Source organism: Thalassophryne amazonica, chromosome 5 (assembly GCF_902500255.1).
Source record: "Thalassophryne amazonica chromosome 5, fThaAma1.1, whole genome shotgun sequence".
Taxonomy (NCBI): Eukaryota; Metazoa; Chordata; class Actinopteri; order Batrachoidiformes; family Batrachoididae; genus Thalassophryne; species Thalassophryne amazonica.
In genome coordinates this window covers 81,676,972-81,692,894 of record NC_047107.1, presented here as the reverse complement: position 1 = coordinate 81,692,894, position 15,923 = coordinate 81,676,972, and the positions used below count along the sequence as shown (strand labels likewise).

The 15,923-nt window shown below is 40.0% G+C and overlaps 1 protein-coding gene across 1 annotated transcript in view; it reads right to left on the bottom strand.

Annotated features, from left to right (window-relative positions):
• gpat2 (glycerol-3-phosphate acyltransferase 2, mitochondrial) overlaps positions 1-12,968 on the bottom strand; it is a 174,329-nt gene extending 161,361 nt beyond the window's left edge. The window contains exons 1-5 of the mRNA XM_034170671.1: positions 12,870-12,968; positions 11,994-12,086; positions 4,729-4,802; positions 4,501-4,611; positions 3,974-4,096 (exon numbers count right to left, since the gene is read on the bottom strand). Of these exons, the coding sequence (XP_034026562.1) occupies positions 3,974-4,096; positions 4,501-4,611; positions 4,729-4,802; positions 11,994-12,086; positions 12,870-12,941 (473 nt within the window). The 5' untranslated portion in view covers positions 12,942-12,968. The remainder of the gene's footprint in view (positions 1-3,973; positions 4,097-4,500; positions 4,612-4,728; positions 4,803-11,993; positions 12,087-12,869) is intronic.
• Positions 12,969-15,923: the final 2,955 nt, after the last annotated feature.

The following is a 15,923-nucleotide window of genomic DNA, read 5'->3' as shown; positions in this document are numbered from 1 at the left end:
GAACACACGCATTGACACGTGCGGTTATTCCACCAGCTGATCACTGATCCACAACGTGAATTCTTCCTTCCAGAACAGCTCTTTATATCATCATTTTGATTCATCTACCTGTTGCCACATGTACAGAAGGAATGGATTGTTATTCCTACACTCATATTGTTATATTTAATACAAAATAATAAGCGCACGCAGCAGCTTCTGCTGCCGCTGATGCTGCATTCAAGTACAGTCAAAAATTACACAACTTTTTTGTTGTTTCAAATTCAACAGTTGCTTGTGGCAAAATAATTAATTATATCCACACAAAAGATTAATTCTGTCTTATGTAAGGTGCCTTTAGCCCACTGAAGCTGTCAACCCCCCCCCCCACACACACACAGACACACAGATAAAAAAATCCAAACAAGCAGGCTGAGTTTGCATTGTAATTTCCAACGGTACATGAAGCAGCAGCAGCCTCAGTGCTCACAAACCGGCTTCTGCACGGTGTGAAAACGTTCAGCTGCTCCAACAAAGTCAAATTAAACAATAACGTTACAAAAACTACACAAACAATTAAAAAACATCAAGAACAGCAGCAAAACGAGACACAGACGAATTGAGGTTTTCCCTGCCCTTCGTTCAAATTTTTCAACAGTTTAAAAATCCTGACATAGCGCCAGCTGCAGGTACGAGGCTGCGCGAAGGTTAAACGATGCCAACGACAGTCAACAAAAGTCCAGATTTCTTGTTTCGTCAGGGCTGCGTCACCCTTCGTTAAGTGCCGTGTGACTGGGCCTTTAGACTATAATAAGCAAGCATTACTGGCAACAAAGTGGACCTATTACTCTGATTTGATCAACAAAAACAAGCATAACTCTAAGTTCTTGTTTGACATGGCAGCAACACTTATTCATGGACAACCACCTGTTGTTTGCTCTCCTTTTGCAGCACAAGATTTCCTGGATTACTTTGAGACCAAAATAGAAGACATTAGGTTAAACATATCCCAGCATGCCTTAACCCAGCCACTACACCCTACTACTGAGGTAGGTGCCATTACTGAGGTATTACCTAGATTTATAGAATTTGATAGTATCTCTCTAGGCATGCTGACAAAACCCGTAACGTCAACACAAAGCACAACCTGTTTAACTGATCCTATACCAACAAAACTATTTAAGGACCTGTGGCCCACTCTTGGGCAGACTGTGCTAGAAATTATTCATCTTTCTTTAACTTCTGGATCTGTTCCTAAATGTTTCAAATCTGCAGTGATTAAACCATTACTTAAGAAACCTAATATTGACACTTGTGTATTGAAAAACTATCGGCCGATATCAAATCTATCATTTTGCTCTAAAATTCTGGAAAAAGTGGTTTCACTGCAGCTCGTAGACTATCTCACTGAGAATAATCTCTTTAGCAGACTGCAGTCTGCTTTTAGAAAATACACTCCACAGAGACGGCTCTCACTAAAGTGGTGAATGATCTTCTGCTTGCAATGGATTTGGACACCACTATAGTTCTTGTGCTGTTAGATCTCAGTGCTGCATTTGATACCGTGAAATGGTAAATGGTAAATGGACTGCATTTATATAGCGCTTTTCCATCTGCATTAGACGCTCAAAGCGCTTTACAATTATGCCTCACATTCACCCCGATGTCAGGGTGCTGCCATACAAGGCGCTCACTACACACCGGGAGCAATAGGGGATTAAAGACCTTGCCCAAGGGCCCTTAGTGATTTTCCAGTCAGGCAGGGATTTGAACCCATGATCTTCTGATCAAGCCCAACACCTTAAACACTAGACCATCACCTCCCCTCACCGTGGATCATCATATTCTACTTGACAGGCTGGAAAATCATTTTGGGATTACTGGGAGTGCCCTTGCATGGCTGACGTCATACTTGACCAGTCGTTCTCACTGTGTTTTGTATAGTAACACTACCTCTAACCTTAGTGACATGAAATTTGGGGTTCCACAGGGGTCTGTCTTAGGCCCCCTGCTTTTCTCCCTTTACATAGCACCCCTTGGGCACTTACTGTAACGCTTTGGGATTACCTTTCACTGCTATGCTGATGATACTCAGTTATACATGCTGATAACTGCTGGTAATCTCATTCACATAAAATCCTTAGAAGACTGCCCTGCATCAGTGAGAAGTTGGTTGTCTAGAAACTTCCTCTTTTAAACTCTGATAAGACTGAAATGATGGTTCTTGGTCCAGTGAGACATCTGCATCAATTTGACCAGTTAACGCTTAGCCTAGGCTCATGTTCAATGACAAACTGAGGAATCTTGGGGTAATTTTTGATCCTACATTGTCCTTTGACCTCCACATTAGAAATATTACGAGGACTGCTTTCTTCCACCTGCGAAATATAGCAAAGATTCATCCCATCCTGTCTATGGCTGATGCTGAGACCTTGATCCATGTGTTTATCTCTTCTAGATTGGACTACTGCAATGTTCTATTTTCTGGTTTACCGCAGTCCAGCATTAGGGCTCTCCAACTGGTTCAAAATGCTGCAGTCAGACTTTTGACACGAAGCAGAAAGTTCGACCACATTACACCCATTTTGCATTTGATACCATGGATCATCATATTCTCCTTGATCTTCACTGGCTTCCTGTCCCAGTGAGATCAGATTTTAAGGTTCTGCTGCTAGTCTATAAAATTGTTCACAGACTGGCACCTCCCTACCGAGCTGACCTAATTAAACCTTACATATTGGTCCGGGCTTTGCATTCTCAGGGTGCAGGACTACTTTGTGTCCCTAGGGTGAATAAGAAGTCTGCAGGTCATAGAGCTTTCTTTTATCCTGCCCCTGTTCTGCGGAATGATCTCCCTGCGCTAATAAAACAGTCAGATTCTGTGGAGATTTTTATGTCCAGACTTAAGGCGCACTTTTCACTTTCGTATAGCTAGCATACTGGCATAGTGTCATTCTATGCTTTTTACTCTTTTAATTCATTTTATTAGGGAACAGAGCATGTCATGGCCTCAACTTTATCTATATTCTGGGTCTTTTAGTGAAGCTTAAAGCTAGTGGCTGGCGATCACCTTAGTATTTCCTGTTTTTCTTGTTGTTTAATGCTGACAAATTATACTGTATTTCTTGTCTTTCTGATGCGTGATTCTGTTTTTTTCTCCCTGTTTAAGGTGCAGCACCATCCAGAGATGGGTGTGGTATTTGTGCTGGAGACCCTCCTGTCCTGTGCACCAACAGCATTTCCTGTATATTTGTTTTGTGAATTGTTCTGTAATTTATGTGGCCCAAGCAGAGGGTCACCCCTTTGAGTCTGGTCTGCTTGAGGTTTCTTCCTCAGAGGGAGTTTTTCCTTACCAATGCTGCTCTGGAGATTAGTAAGGTTAGACCTTGAGGCAACTCTGTTGTGATTTGGCGCTATATAAATGAAAATAAATTGAAATTGCAGGCTGCATTCTAGTAATATTACAATCAACCAGTTCTAGCATAGTGAAGGTCTTGCTACATGCTAAAGCAGTACAAAATTAAATAGCCATTGATTAGTTCTAAGCAAAGAATTTCTGTATCTACATCAAGAAACAAACCAATTCTATCTGGTGGGGACTATTTATAAAGATCAAAGATAAAATTTACAGAGCACAAAAGACATTTGACTGGCAAAGGAAATAGTACAATTTAAGGTAGGTGAACAAGTTACCAAAAACTTTTGTGATGAAACTGCGTATCTGGATCATGGGTTATGAGCTGCAAGAACTTTTAAATTTAATCAATCATACAGTTGTTTCATAGCTCTGTAGCTCCGTAAAGCTCTGTAGTCTAACACTAGGCTTCTGCCATCGAACACTTTATTTATTCTTACCTGTAAAACGAAAGACTGCATATTACAGATTTACACAGTCTTCTGTTGCTTTAAATAATAAATACACACGCACACACACAAATCATTGACTGCCAATTAGAATTTCACCTTAACCCATCAAACACACACAGGCACACACCTTACAAGGCCAGGAGAGATACAGGTGTTAATGAGTTGGTGGAATGGTGAGAGGAGATTGAGCTGGCCTTGGCCGTCTCCCCCTTCTGGTGCTTTTTGTACTGCTGTGAGAGCCTCCTTCACCCTGAGAGACAGTCAGAGAACAGCAGGTGTTTTTTTTCACACAACACAAAGCTTCTTTTTTGCTGCATACAGATGATCACACACCTTCCAGAAAGGCAACATTTTTGAGTAATGACATTATGAAAAGGTTAAACTCAATTATACCCAAGGAAGAAATACAACTAATATAAACAAAACACTTGGGGGAGGGAGAGAAAGTGTGGTAACAGTCCCACATTCCTCATTCACTCTGCAGACTCCACAATAGCTTTCATTTTCGGCACATTTGCGCCCTTTATCTCCTCTTGTCTTTTCTCTTTCCCTTCATCCAGAACAGCAGAAACCCATTTCATTTTCAGTATCTCTGCCCTTCATTTATTTACTCTCCTCTTGCATAATTTCCATCCCTCCTCCACCCTTAGGTACCTATTGCTCTGACAGACTCTCTCCAGTCTCTTGCCAGCAGGACTTGCATAAACCTTCCGTCCACTCACAAACAGCACACAGCATATCCTCCTGACGAGCCATCCTCGGTACCTAAAATACAAAACACACAGTGCACACAGGTGGAAAAAGTAAACAGCTTCTTCTGTCGTACTGCTGGGTACATGACTATAATGAGATCATTTGAAGGTGTTAGTGTGGATTCTGCACCTGGTGTGAGTCTCACTGACTCTCAAAAGATTCTGGAAGCCAACACAAGCGGAGTTATGTCCAAGTTTCTTTCTCTGCGTGAAAAATAGACAATCACAGACAATCAGTGTTATCTCCAGCTGACATGGGCATTAATGTAAATGGAAATTGAACTCTTCTGAATGTACAAGGGCAGGAGGGTACTGAGTGTGTAACAATTAATTGATATAGACTGAAAATTTATGTTACAGTAACAGGTATGACCACAACCATACACAGACTGGTGAATCGATATAAATGTACTGTGAACCTGTCAATGACTCAATTGTAATCAATCAATCAATCAATCAATTTTTTTATATAGCGCCAAATCACAACAAACAGTTGCCCCAAGGCGCTTTATATTGTAAGGCAAGGCCATACAATAATTATGTAAAACCCCAACGGTCAAAACGACCCCCTGTGAGCAAGCACTTGGCTACAGTGGGAAGGAAAAACTCCCTTTTAACAGGAAGAAACCTCCAGCAGAACCAGGCTCAGGGAGGGGCAGTCTTCTGCTGGGACTGGTTGGGGCTGAGGGAGAGAACCAGGAAAAAGACATGCTGTGGAGGGGAGCAGAGATCGATCACTAATGATTAAATGCAGAGTGGTGCATACAGAGCAAAAAGAGAAAGAAACAGTGCATCATGGGAACCCCCCAGCAGTCTACGTCTATAGCAGCATAACTAAGGGATGGTTCAGGGTCACCTGATCCAGCCCTAACTATAAGCTTTAGCAAAAAGGAAAGTTTTAAGCCTAATCTTAAAAGTAGAGAGGGTGTCTGTCTCCCTGATCTGAATTGGGAGCTTGTTCCACAGGAGAGGAGCCTGAAAGCTGAAGGCTCTGCCTCCCATTCTACTCTTACAAACCCTAGGAACTACAAGTAAGCCTGCAGTCTGAGAGCGAAGCGCTCTATTGGGGTGATATGGTACTACGAGGTCCCTAAGATAAGATGGGACCTGATTATTCAAAACCTTATAAGTAAGAAGAAGAATTTTAAATTCTATTCTAGAATTAACAGGAAGCCAATGAAGAGAGGCCAATATGGGTGAGATATGCTCTCTCCTTCCAGTCCCCGTCAGTACTCTAGCTGCAGCATTTTGAATTAACTGAAGGCTTTTTAGGGAACTTTTAGGACAACCTGATAATAATGAATTACAATAGTCCAGCCTAGAGGAAATAAATGCATGAATTAGTTTTTCAGCATCACTCTGAGACAAGACCTTTCTAATTTTAGAGATATTGTGTAAATGCAAAAAAGCAGTCCTACATATTTGTTTAATATGCGCTTTGAATTACATATCCTGATCAAAAATGACTCCAAGATTTCTCACAGTATTACTAGAGGTCAGGGTAATGCCATCCAGAGTAAGGATCTGGTTAGACACCATGTTTCTAAGATTTGTGGGGCCAAGTACAATAACTTCAGTTTTATCTGAGTTTAAAAGCAGGAAATTAGAGGTCATCCATGTCTTTATATCTGTAACACAATCCTGCAGTTTAGCTAATTGGTGTGTGTCCTCTGGCTTCATGGATAGATAAAGCTGGGTATCATCTGCGTAACAATGAAAATTTAAGCAATACCGTCTAATAATACTGCCTAAGGGAAGCATGTATAAAGTGAATAAAATTGGTCCTAGCACAGAACCTTGTGGAACTCCATAATTAACTTTAGTCTGTGAAGAAGATTCCCCATTTACATGAACAAATTGTAATCTATTAGACAAATATGATTCAAACCACCGCAGCGCAGTGCCTTTAATACCTATGGCATGCTCTAATCTCTGTAATAAAATTTTATGGTCAACAGTATCAAAAGCAGCACTGAGGTCTAACAGAACAAGCACAGAGATGAGTCCACTGTCCGAGGCCATAAGATCATTTGTAACCTTCACTAATGCTGTTTCTGTACTATGATGAATTCTAAAACCTGACTGAAACTCTTCAAATAGACCATTCCTCTGCAGATGATCAGTTAGCTGTTTTACAACTACCCTTTCAAGAATTTTTGAGAGAAAAGGAAGGTTGGAGATTGGCCTATAATTAGCTAAGATAGCTGGGTCAAGTGATGGCTTTTTAAGTAATGGTTTAATTACTGCCACCTTAAAAGCCTGTGGTACATAGCCAACTAACAAAGATAGATTGATCATATTTAAGATCGAAGCATTAAATAATGGTAGGGCTTCCTTGAGCAGCCTGGTAGGAATGGGGTCTAATAAACATGTTGATGGTTTGGATGAAGTAACTAATGAAAATAACTCAGACAGAACAATCTGAGAGAAAGAGTCTAACCAAATACCGGCATCACTGAAAGCAGCCAAAGATAACGATACGTCTTTGGGATGGTTATGAGTAATTTTTTCTCTAATAGTTAAAATTTTGTTAGCAGAGAAAGTCATGAAGTCGTTACTAGTTAAAGTTAATGGAATACTCAGCTCAATAGAGCTCTGACTCTTTGTCAGCCTGGCTACAGTGCTGAAAAGAAACCTGGGGTTGTTCTTATTTACTTCAATTAGTGATGAGTAGAAAGATGTCCTAGCTTTACGGAGGGCTTTTTTATAGAGCAACAGACTTTTTCCAGGCTAAGTGAAGATCTTCTAAATTAGTGAGACGCCATTTCCTCTCCAACTTACGGGTTATCTGCTTTAAGCTACGAGTTTGAGAGTTATACCACGGAGTCAGACACTTCTGATTTAAAGCTCTCTTTTTCAGAGGAGCTACAGCATCCAAAGTTGTCTTCAATGAGGATGTAAAACTATTGACGAGATACTCTATCTCCCTTACAGAGTTTAGGTAGCTACTCTGCACTGTGTTGTTATATGGCATTAGAGAACATAAAGAAGGAATCATATCCTTAAACCTAGTTACAGCGCTTTCTGAAAGACCTCTAGTGTAATGAAACTTATTCCCTACTGCTGGGTAGTCCATCAGAGTAAATGTAAATGTTATTAAGAAATGATCAGACAGAAGGGAGTTTTCAGGGAATACTGTTAAGTGTTCTATTTCCATACCATAAGTCAGAACAAGATCTAAGATATGATTAAAGTGGTGGGTGGACTCATTTACTTTTTGAGCAAAGCCAATAGAGTCTAATAATAGATTAAATGCAGTGTTGAGGCTGTCATTCTCAGCATCTGTGTGGATGTTAAAATCGCCCACTATAATTATCTTATCTGAGCTAAGCACTAAGTCAGACAAAAGGTCTGAAAATTCACAGAGAAACTCACAGTAACGACCAGGTGGACGATAGATAATAACAAATAAAACTGGTTTTTGGGACTTCCCTATTTGGATGGACAAGACTAAGAGACAAGCTTTCAAATGAATTAAAGCTCTGTCTGTGTTTTTGATTAATTAATAAGCTGGAATGGAAGATTGCTGCTAATCCTCCGCCCCGGCCCGTGCTACGAGCATTCTGACAGTTAGTGTGACTCGGGGGTGTTGACTCATTTAAACTAACATATTCATCCTGCTGTAACCAGGTTTCTGTTAGGCAGAATAAATCAATATGTTGATCAATTATTATATCATTTACCAACAGGGACTTAGAAGAGAGAGACCTAATGTTTAATAGACCACATTTAACTGTTTTAGTCTGTGGTGCAGTTGAAGGTGCTATATTATTTTTTCTTTTTGAATTTTTATGCTTAAATAGATTTTTGCTGGTTATTGGTAGTCTGGGAGCAGGCACCGTCTCTACGGGGATGGGGTAATGAGGGGATGGCAGGGGGAGAGAAGCTGCAGAGAGGTGTGTAAGACTACAACTCTGCTTCCTGGTCCCAACCCTGGATAGTCACGGTTTGGAGGATTTAAGAAAATTGGCCAGATTTCTAGAAATGAGAGCTGCTCCATCCAAAGTGGGATGGACGCCGTCTCTCCTAACAATACCAGGTTTTCCCCAGAAGCTTTGCCAATTATCTATGAAGCCCACCTCATTTTTTGGACACCACTCAGACAGCCAGCAATTCAAGGAGAACATGCGGCTAAACATGTCACTCCCGGTCTGATTGGGGAGGGGCCCAGAGAAAACTACAGAGTCCGACATTGTTTTTGCAAAGTTACACACCGATTTAATGTTAATTTTAGTGACCTCCGATTGGCGTAACCGGGTGTCATTACTGCCGACGTGAATTACAATCTTACCAAATTTACGCTTAGCCTTAGCCAGCAGTTTCAAATTTCCTTCAATGTCGCCTGCTCTGGCCCCCGGAAGACAATTGACTATGGTTGCTGGTGTCGCTAACTTCACATTTCTCAAAACAGAGTCGCCAATAACCAGAGTTTGATCCTCGGCGGGTGTGTCGTCGAGTGGGGAAAAAACGGTTAGAGATGTGAACGGGTTGGCGGTGTACACGGGGCTTCTGTTTAGGGCTACGCTTCCTCCTCACAGTCACCCAGTCGGCCTGCTTTCCCGGCTGCTCGGGATCTGCCAGGGGGGAACTAACGGCGGCTAAGCTACCTTGGTCCGCACCGACTACAGGGGCCTGGCTAACTGTAGAATTTTCCACGGTGCGGAGCCGAGTCTCCAATTCGCCCAGCCTGGCCTCCAAAGCTACGAATAAGCTACACTTATTACAAGTACCGTTACTGCTAAAGGAGGCCGAGGAATAACTAAACATTTCACACCCAGAGCAGAAAAGTGCGGGAGAGACAGGAGAAGCCGCCATGCTAATCGGCTAAGAGCTAGTAGCTACGCTAAGCTAGCGGATTCCTAAAAACACGCAAAGTGAATAATGTGTAAATAATTTAGAGGTGATTCAGCAGAAGGAGTGCTTTAGTTAAGGCACGTAAAGATTACACTGGGAAACAAATCGTAATCTAGATAACTAGATCAATCTAACTGCGCAGATTAAACAGCTAACAGATACAGAAAAACACCGCTGTGCTCCGGAACAGGAAGTGATACAATACCGCAGTGAGAGCCAACCACCAGTAGAGGCAAGCAATGTAATGTTACAAATCAACTGAGTTAAACTTGTTTCACTGTTAGTTCCGCGACGCGATAAAGCTCAAAGCTTAGCACAAGATTCTTGTAAGACTGGTCACAAGAATGTTTAACTTGGTGGGGTAACAACAAATTCAATGTGAGATAGTTGACTACATTTATCAGTTATACCATCGACCACTATGCCAAATGGATAAATATATTCGTTTGAACTTTGTGTTCGGGTCACAATCTGTGAGTACTATCATAGTGGTGCAGAACAGGAAAGATATGCTATACTATTTATGAAATGCTAACAGCTGGCTTCTTCTTCTAGGCTTCTTTTATGCTGCAGTTTCTGATACTGTGTGCAGTGATGCCCCCATTGGTGAACAAAAGGTGAACAGAGGCAGTGCCAGTGTGCTCCAGCACAGAAACAAACACCAGTAGAAGCTAGCTCTGGTTTTTCATGAACTATGTATTTGAAAGGAAGTGATGCTATTCTTTGTCTTCTAATTTATCATGTGAATCAATGTTTATATTAAACAAAGAGAGTAACACATTGCACTGAGTAGAATTACTCTATATCGAACCATAATGAAAAGTACTGTATAAATCACATCATAGCCATATAGATGGATCAAATTAAAATGAAATAGAATCATATAACTATTGATAAACAGGAGAAAATAAACAGGATTTAAGGATTAGCCTTCAAAGCTTGAGTCAAAGTGGACTTTCAAATGTCACAGGAGCACAGCAGAGAAAGGCTCTGATGTCTGCTGACTTCTTTTTAACTCTGAGGACACAGAGGAAGTCAACACATAAGGCTTAATTAAATCAACAAGATAGGTGGGTGAATGTTTATTGAAAGCCTCATCTGTTTGTTAAGTGGTGACGTCACGCTGCCTATGAATTTACGCTCCAGATCCAAACAAACACACATGCTAAATGCGATCACAGCAATGACTGAGCAGCAACTCTGTAAACTCTCTGCAGTCAAACAGGGTCTTCCCCCCACCCCCCAAGGCAGATGGAATATTTTCATGTGTCCTGTTCAGATCTGCACATTTAAGTGAAACACCCGATTATTACTTTTTATAGCAGCTTGATCTAATAACCATCATAGAAATATGTAAAGTGTGGTGGTGGTGGGGTGTTGTTTGTTTTTTTTTGTTTTTTGGTGTGTGCACCAGACTTTGTGCTTAAATGCTTATTAGACCTAAAATCATGCTTAACTGAAGAGCCGTGGATGTCCTTAATGTGAAAAAAACATCTGTGTGGAAAAATTCATGTGAGAGAAGGAAGGAAGAGAGGAGAGTGGGACGCACAAACACAATGGGATGGAGAGACAGAGTTTAATGTGATTTTTGCCATCCTGTAAAGTTGTTTTTTTATTTGATAGATGAAAACAATAGAATAAAAGTTGAGCTCATGTTTCAGATCTTCTCTTACAGTCAGAAACAACATTCAGGCATTTCCACTTGCTGTATTCACACAATCTATAACAAATATAATAACAAATCACCATCAAAACAATGGGAAACAAAGCATGCAAACTGTTCTTTGTCCTCACACTCAACAATTTAACACTTAAGTAGATATTTCAGCAGCAAAACCTTGTTATCTTCTCTTACAGCCAAGCCAGATGAGGTGTGATGTAATTAAATCTTCTGATTTTAGTCTAAGCTCTTGCAGCAGTATTCTGAACTGTCTGCAGACATATCACACACTTTAGTGGTAATCCAGAAAACCCATGCATCACAAAAATCAAAGTGGAAGACATAAAAGCATGAACCACCATGATCTACCATAGACATGATCGGCCTAATCACTGCAATGTTACAAAATAAAAATTGGCCATCCTAACCACCTCCCTAATTTGCAAATCAAAAGACAAAAATATATCAAAAGAGTTTTAACTTTTTGTCCTGTCCATGCAACCAGACACGTGTCTTTGAGCTTTTAAAGTCACCTCATAGGCCTATACTAGGCCTACACTGTAAACACTGTTACTGTAGTATTGTTACATTTAGCCCTCAACGGTGCTAGTGTCCCAACTCAATGCCGAAACAATTGCCATAGTTTTTGTTCCAAGTAAAAGGTTTAACCTAAAAACAACTAAAAATGTGGCCCAGACTGAAAAATTCCAGCGTTTCCCCTTTAACTCAAGAATTTCAGATTCTTGAAAAGGACACATTTGGTGGATGTTGTACAGCCTGACTGTGGTTTTTTTTGCCGTCTTTGTTCTATTTTCTTTCTGATCCTTCCATCTCTGCAGTGACACTCTCAGACCTGATCTGTGTCTGCAATGCAAACTCACCAGACTGTCTGGGGTACACTGATGGCAGCACTGACCCACGCTGGGCCTGAACTTGCCCAGACAGGGTGGCACTTTCTTCAGCATTTTCTTCAGCTTCAATGCCCAAAATAGTCACAAACAGAAAGAAGATCCACAATATTATTCTGGTATTAGTACAACAGGTTTAAAATGGGTTAAGCAATAACTTTGATAATAATGTCAGAGAGGGACTATGCAGTAAATATTAAAACAGACCTGCATGAGACCCAGAATTATTCAATTAGAGGATACCAAGGATGACATGACTACAGGACAATCCAGACAGCGCATTCTATATTCATCACCTTGTTGCAAGGTGAGCGGCACTTAATCCTATAAAAGTGCAATGATTATAAACAGTAATAATATCTGTGACTTATTAAGATAACGGGTGTTACTTTGTTCATTCGGTGGTAATTAAAAATTCAGATGAAATTGGCCATTTCAAAGAAATACTTGCTGACAGATTTTCTAAAAATCAATGACCCTTTATCTATGTTAAATGATGATAATGGATTTGAGCAAGATCTGAAAACTAATTACATAAATTTTTACCATAATGACAAAAAACTCTGATTACAATATCGATAAATGAAATTACTATAGTCAACAAAACAAAGTCCAAAAGAAATGAGAGACAGAAGGTCACTTAAATGTGCAAAAATTTAATAAACCCAGATTATAGAATATGTAAATAAAGACATATTCCAGACACACTGTAAAAAAAAAAAAACGTGAGTCCAGTTAAAAATGTAACACAACCAGCTGCGGGGTCATGGGCAGAGGTATTCTGCTGGATGTCAAAGCAGGGCAGAGTGGGACGAGTGAAGGAAAGAATGACATGAGCAGTGTTCTTACACCAAGTCTTTTTTGCTGTTCTGGTGGAAAGGCCATCTTTTTGTTTTGGCTGTCATTCTTCTCTGGCATCATAGTGAGCCCTCTGTAGATTTCTATCAACAGACCTGCTAAAGAAAAGATGGGACTTAATAGCATACAACAAAGATAAAAACAATACACATTTGGTGTGCAGCACACACTGTGCCCAGCCCACACTGTGCACACAAATGGAAATGGAGGTGGGTGGATTGTAATCTCTTTAGTCGCTTCAAGACCACGATACAAGCCCAATTTTGTGCCTTCAGAAAACACTATATTACCAGTTACAGAAAAGAACACATTCACACTCAAACTCACAGTATCTTTCATTTCTACCTAGAGTCCCCAGCAAGGGAAGCTTGGCAGCACTCACTAATCCATCACAGGGTGCCCACAGCTACAATTTTACCCATTTAACGAGTGCATCTTACCCTCTACTCTCACAGTTCCTCTCAACCTTTTAACCTTACTTTTACATTTTCCAAGTAAAGAGGAAAAATTGTCACTTTTTGCTGCCAGTGTGCCTTTGTTTTCTCACAATGGTGGAAAACTTCAGCGTGAAAGTTTTGTGCTTATTGTCTGTATACAGGACTGAATAAAACATGTGCAAAATACCATTAAGAAGTTTGAGACAGGCAGAGACAAACGTGATGGTGTCTGCATATAGGTGAAGCAGAGAAGATTCTCATTTGTAAGTTGTAGAAATCACTACCGTGTTGCCCATGGGGATCCACAGGCTCTAGATTGGGTAGTGTTTATAACATAGGTAGACAACATTTTTCAAGGGTGGTAATAAATTGTGCAAAGTTTCTATAATGAGTTGGAATGGCGTGTGAGTCCAGAATGTTTTTAGAACATTAGACCTCAACAGTTTTTAGAAGAAGATCATCATCATCATTATTACCATTATTATTATTTTATTATTACTTCTATTTTGTCATTTGATTTTTTAAATGGACTACAATGGAAATAAAGAGTTTTCACTTTCTTGTGTCATCTATGTATTTTTAATGTATTTACAATTAGCTGGACAACAATAAAAAAAATTTAATTGCGATTAATTGCATGATTTCCTCAATTAATCATGATTAATCACATCGTTATACGCAAAATCCAAAAATGAATTAAAAAGTAGTGTATAGCACAACGTTATTTTAAATGTTCTGCCATATGAATGAAAGCATGGGAGATGCCATGGGGGTGCTAGACCTCCCCCTGGATTTGTCATAGCACCCCCAAGAAAATAATTCCTCATTTATTATTTGAATTTAATTTCAGCCCTTGTTTTTAAGGCCTTGTCTACACTGAAACTGAACTTCTCCTATACAGTCTTTTTCTTTGTCATTTTCAAAAAGGGTTCCATTCAAGAAATGTCTCTGTTATCACAGATCCACTGAAACCGCATGAAAATGCTGTAGTACATATGTAACGCTTCTACAAAAAATGGAGAAGACGATGTGGGGCTAGCAACAAAAGCTAAAACTTTAGAAGCCGGCTCACGGATTAAATAAAGTCTTTTAATCTGACCTGTTCCCAGGATTCATCATCACAGATGAAAACTGTTCTCCACGACACCCTTGTTTTGGAAGATGACGTCTGGAAATGCGTTAATTCCTTATGATGGAAGTTACTTGTTATGGGTTTTTAAAATGGATTTTTAAGAAGTTCCTCAGTGTCTGTCTGCTCTGGGTGAGTTTATCAACTTGCTTTGTCCCACCACCAAGAAAAAACAAAACAAAACAAACAATACACTGTAAAATTACGTAGTGATATCCAGTAGTCCCCAGTGAGAGCAACAGCAGGTGCACGTTGTAAAGTTGTGGCTTTTGCAGTCCTCTCCTTTATGGTGTAATTTGCTGTGATTCTCAGAATGTCTCTCAGACCGACGTCTTCCACAACATTAATTAGCCTGCAATCTGTAGCAATTCATTTCGCTGTCGCATTTGCGAGCTTCTCTTGCCTTTGTTCATCAATAGTTGTCCCATACGCTGCAGCTAACGTAGTCTGCTGAAGCCTTGCGCTGCAGTGTGCTTCGTTGAATGATTTGCTGGTATCAGCTGTGTGTGCTGCATTTAGGTGATATTTAAGACTTGAAGTACTCCGCTGCTAAAAAACCCCAACTGCATTAACATGCGATAAACAAAAATAGTCAGCGCTAATTAGTTAATGCTTCAATGAGATAATAAAGCGTTAACTTGCCCAGCCTTAAAGTAGACCTGCATTGAAATAAATGTGGTCAGATTTCAGAAAGAAATAGCTGATATGTATTTATAAGACCCTTGTGAATGCAGTAAAGTAAATCTGTAAGCCCAAATTTGTAATTCAGCGGAGAAATCTTCGTTGAAAAATGACAAATTTGCAGCTAAAATTTAGCCCTCTGTGAAAACAGTTTGTACAGCCGTATCATTTCCATGACGTCAGGGACAAGACGATGCGCTCCCGCCTTCAGTCCGATCCCGCACTGAAATTGATTTTATCTGTTAGTAATGTTACTTATACACGTCCTGGTTTCAACATCCAAAAGTAAGCTGCAATGAATGTGAGATACAGATCTGTGTGCTCAGATCAGCAACGACATCGATAAAAGAAATGTGTACTCACCAAACGTGCCGCAAGACAATATGAAGTTTTAAAAAAAGTAGATCCTTCTGTATAAGACAAGAAAAAGGTGCAGATGCAAACTGACGTAAATCCACAAATTACAATTGGCGTAATGCATGCTGGGAGAGGGTCTTGTCCATGACGTCTCGGCAGCGTCCATGATGAGAGGGACAGTTTTGCGGAGGGCTAAATGTTAGCTGTAAATTTGTAATTTTCAAATGAAGATTTCTCAGTTGAATGACAGATCTGGGCTTGCAGATTTACTTTACTACATTCAGAAGGATCTCGTGTAAATGCAAGTAATTTTTTGTTCAAAAAATCTGACTGCATTTTTTTCAATGCAGGTCTCCTTTAACAATTACCTTATGTACTTAACATTGAATTTCAATTTATTTAATTTATATAGCACTAAATTACAAGCGCTTCACACAAGTA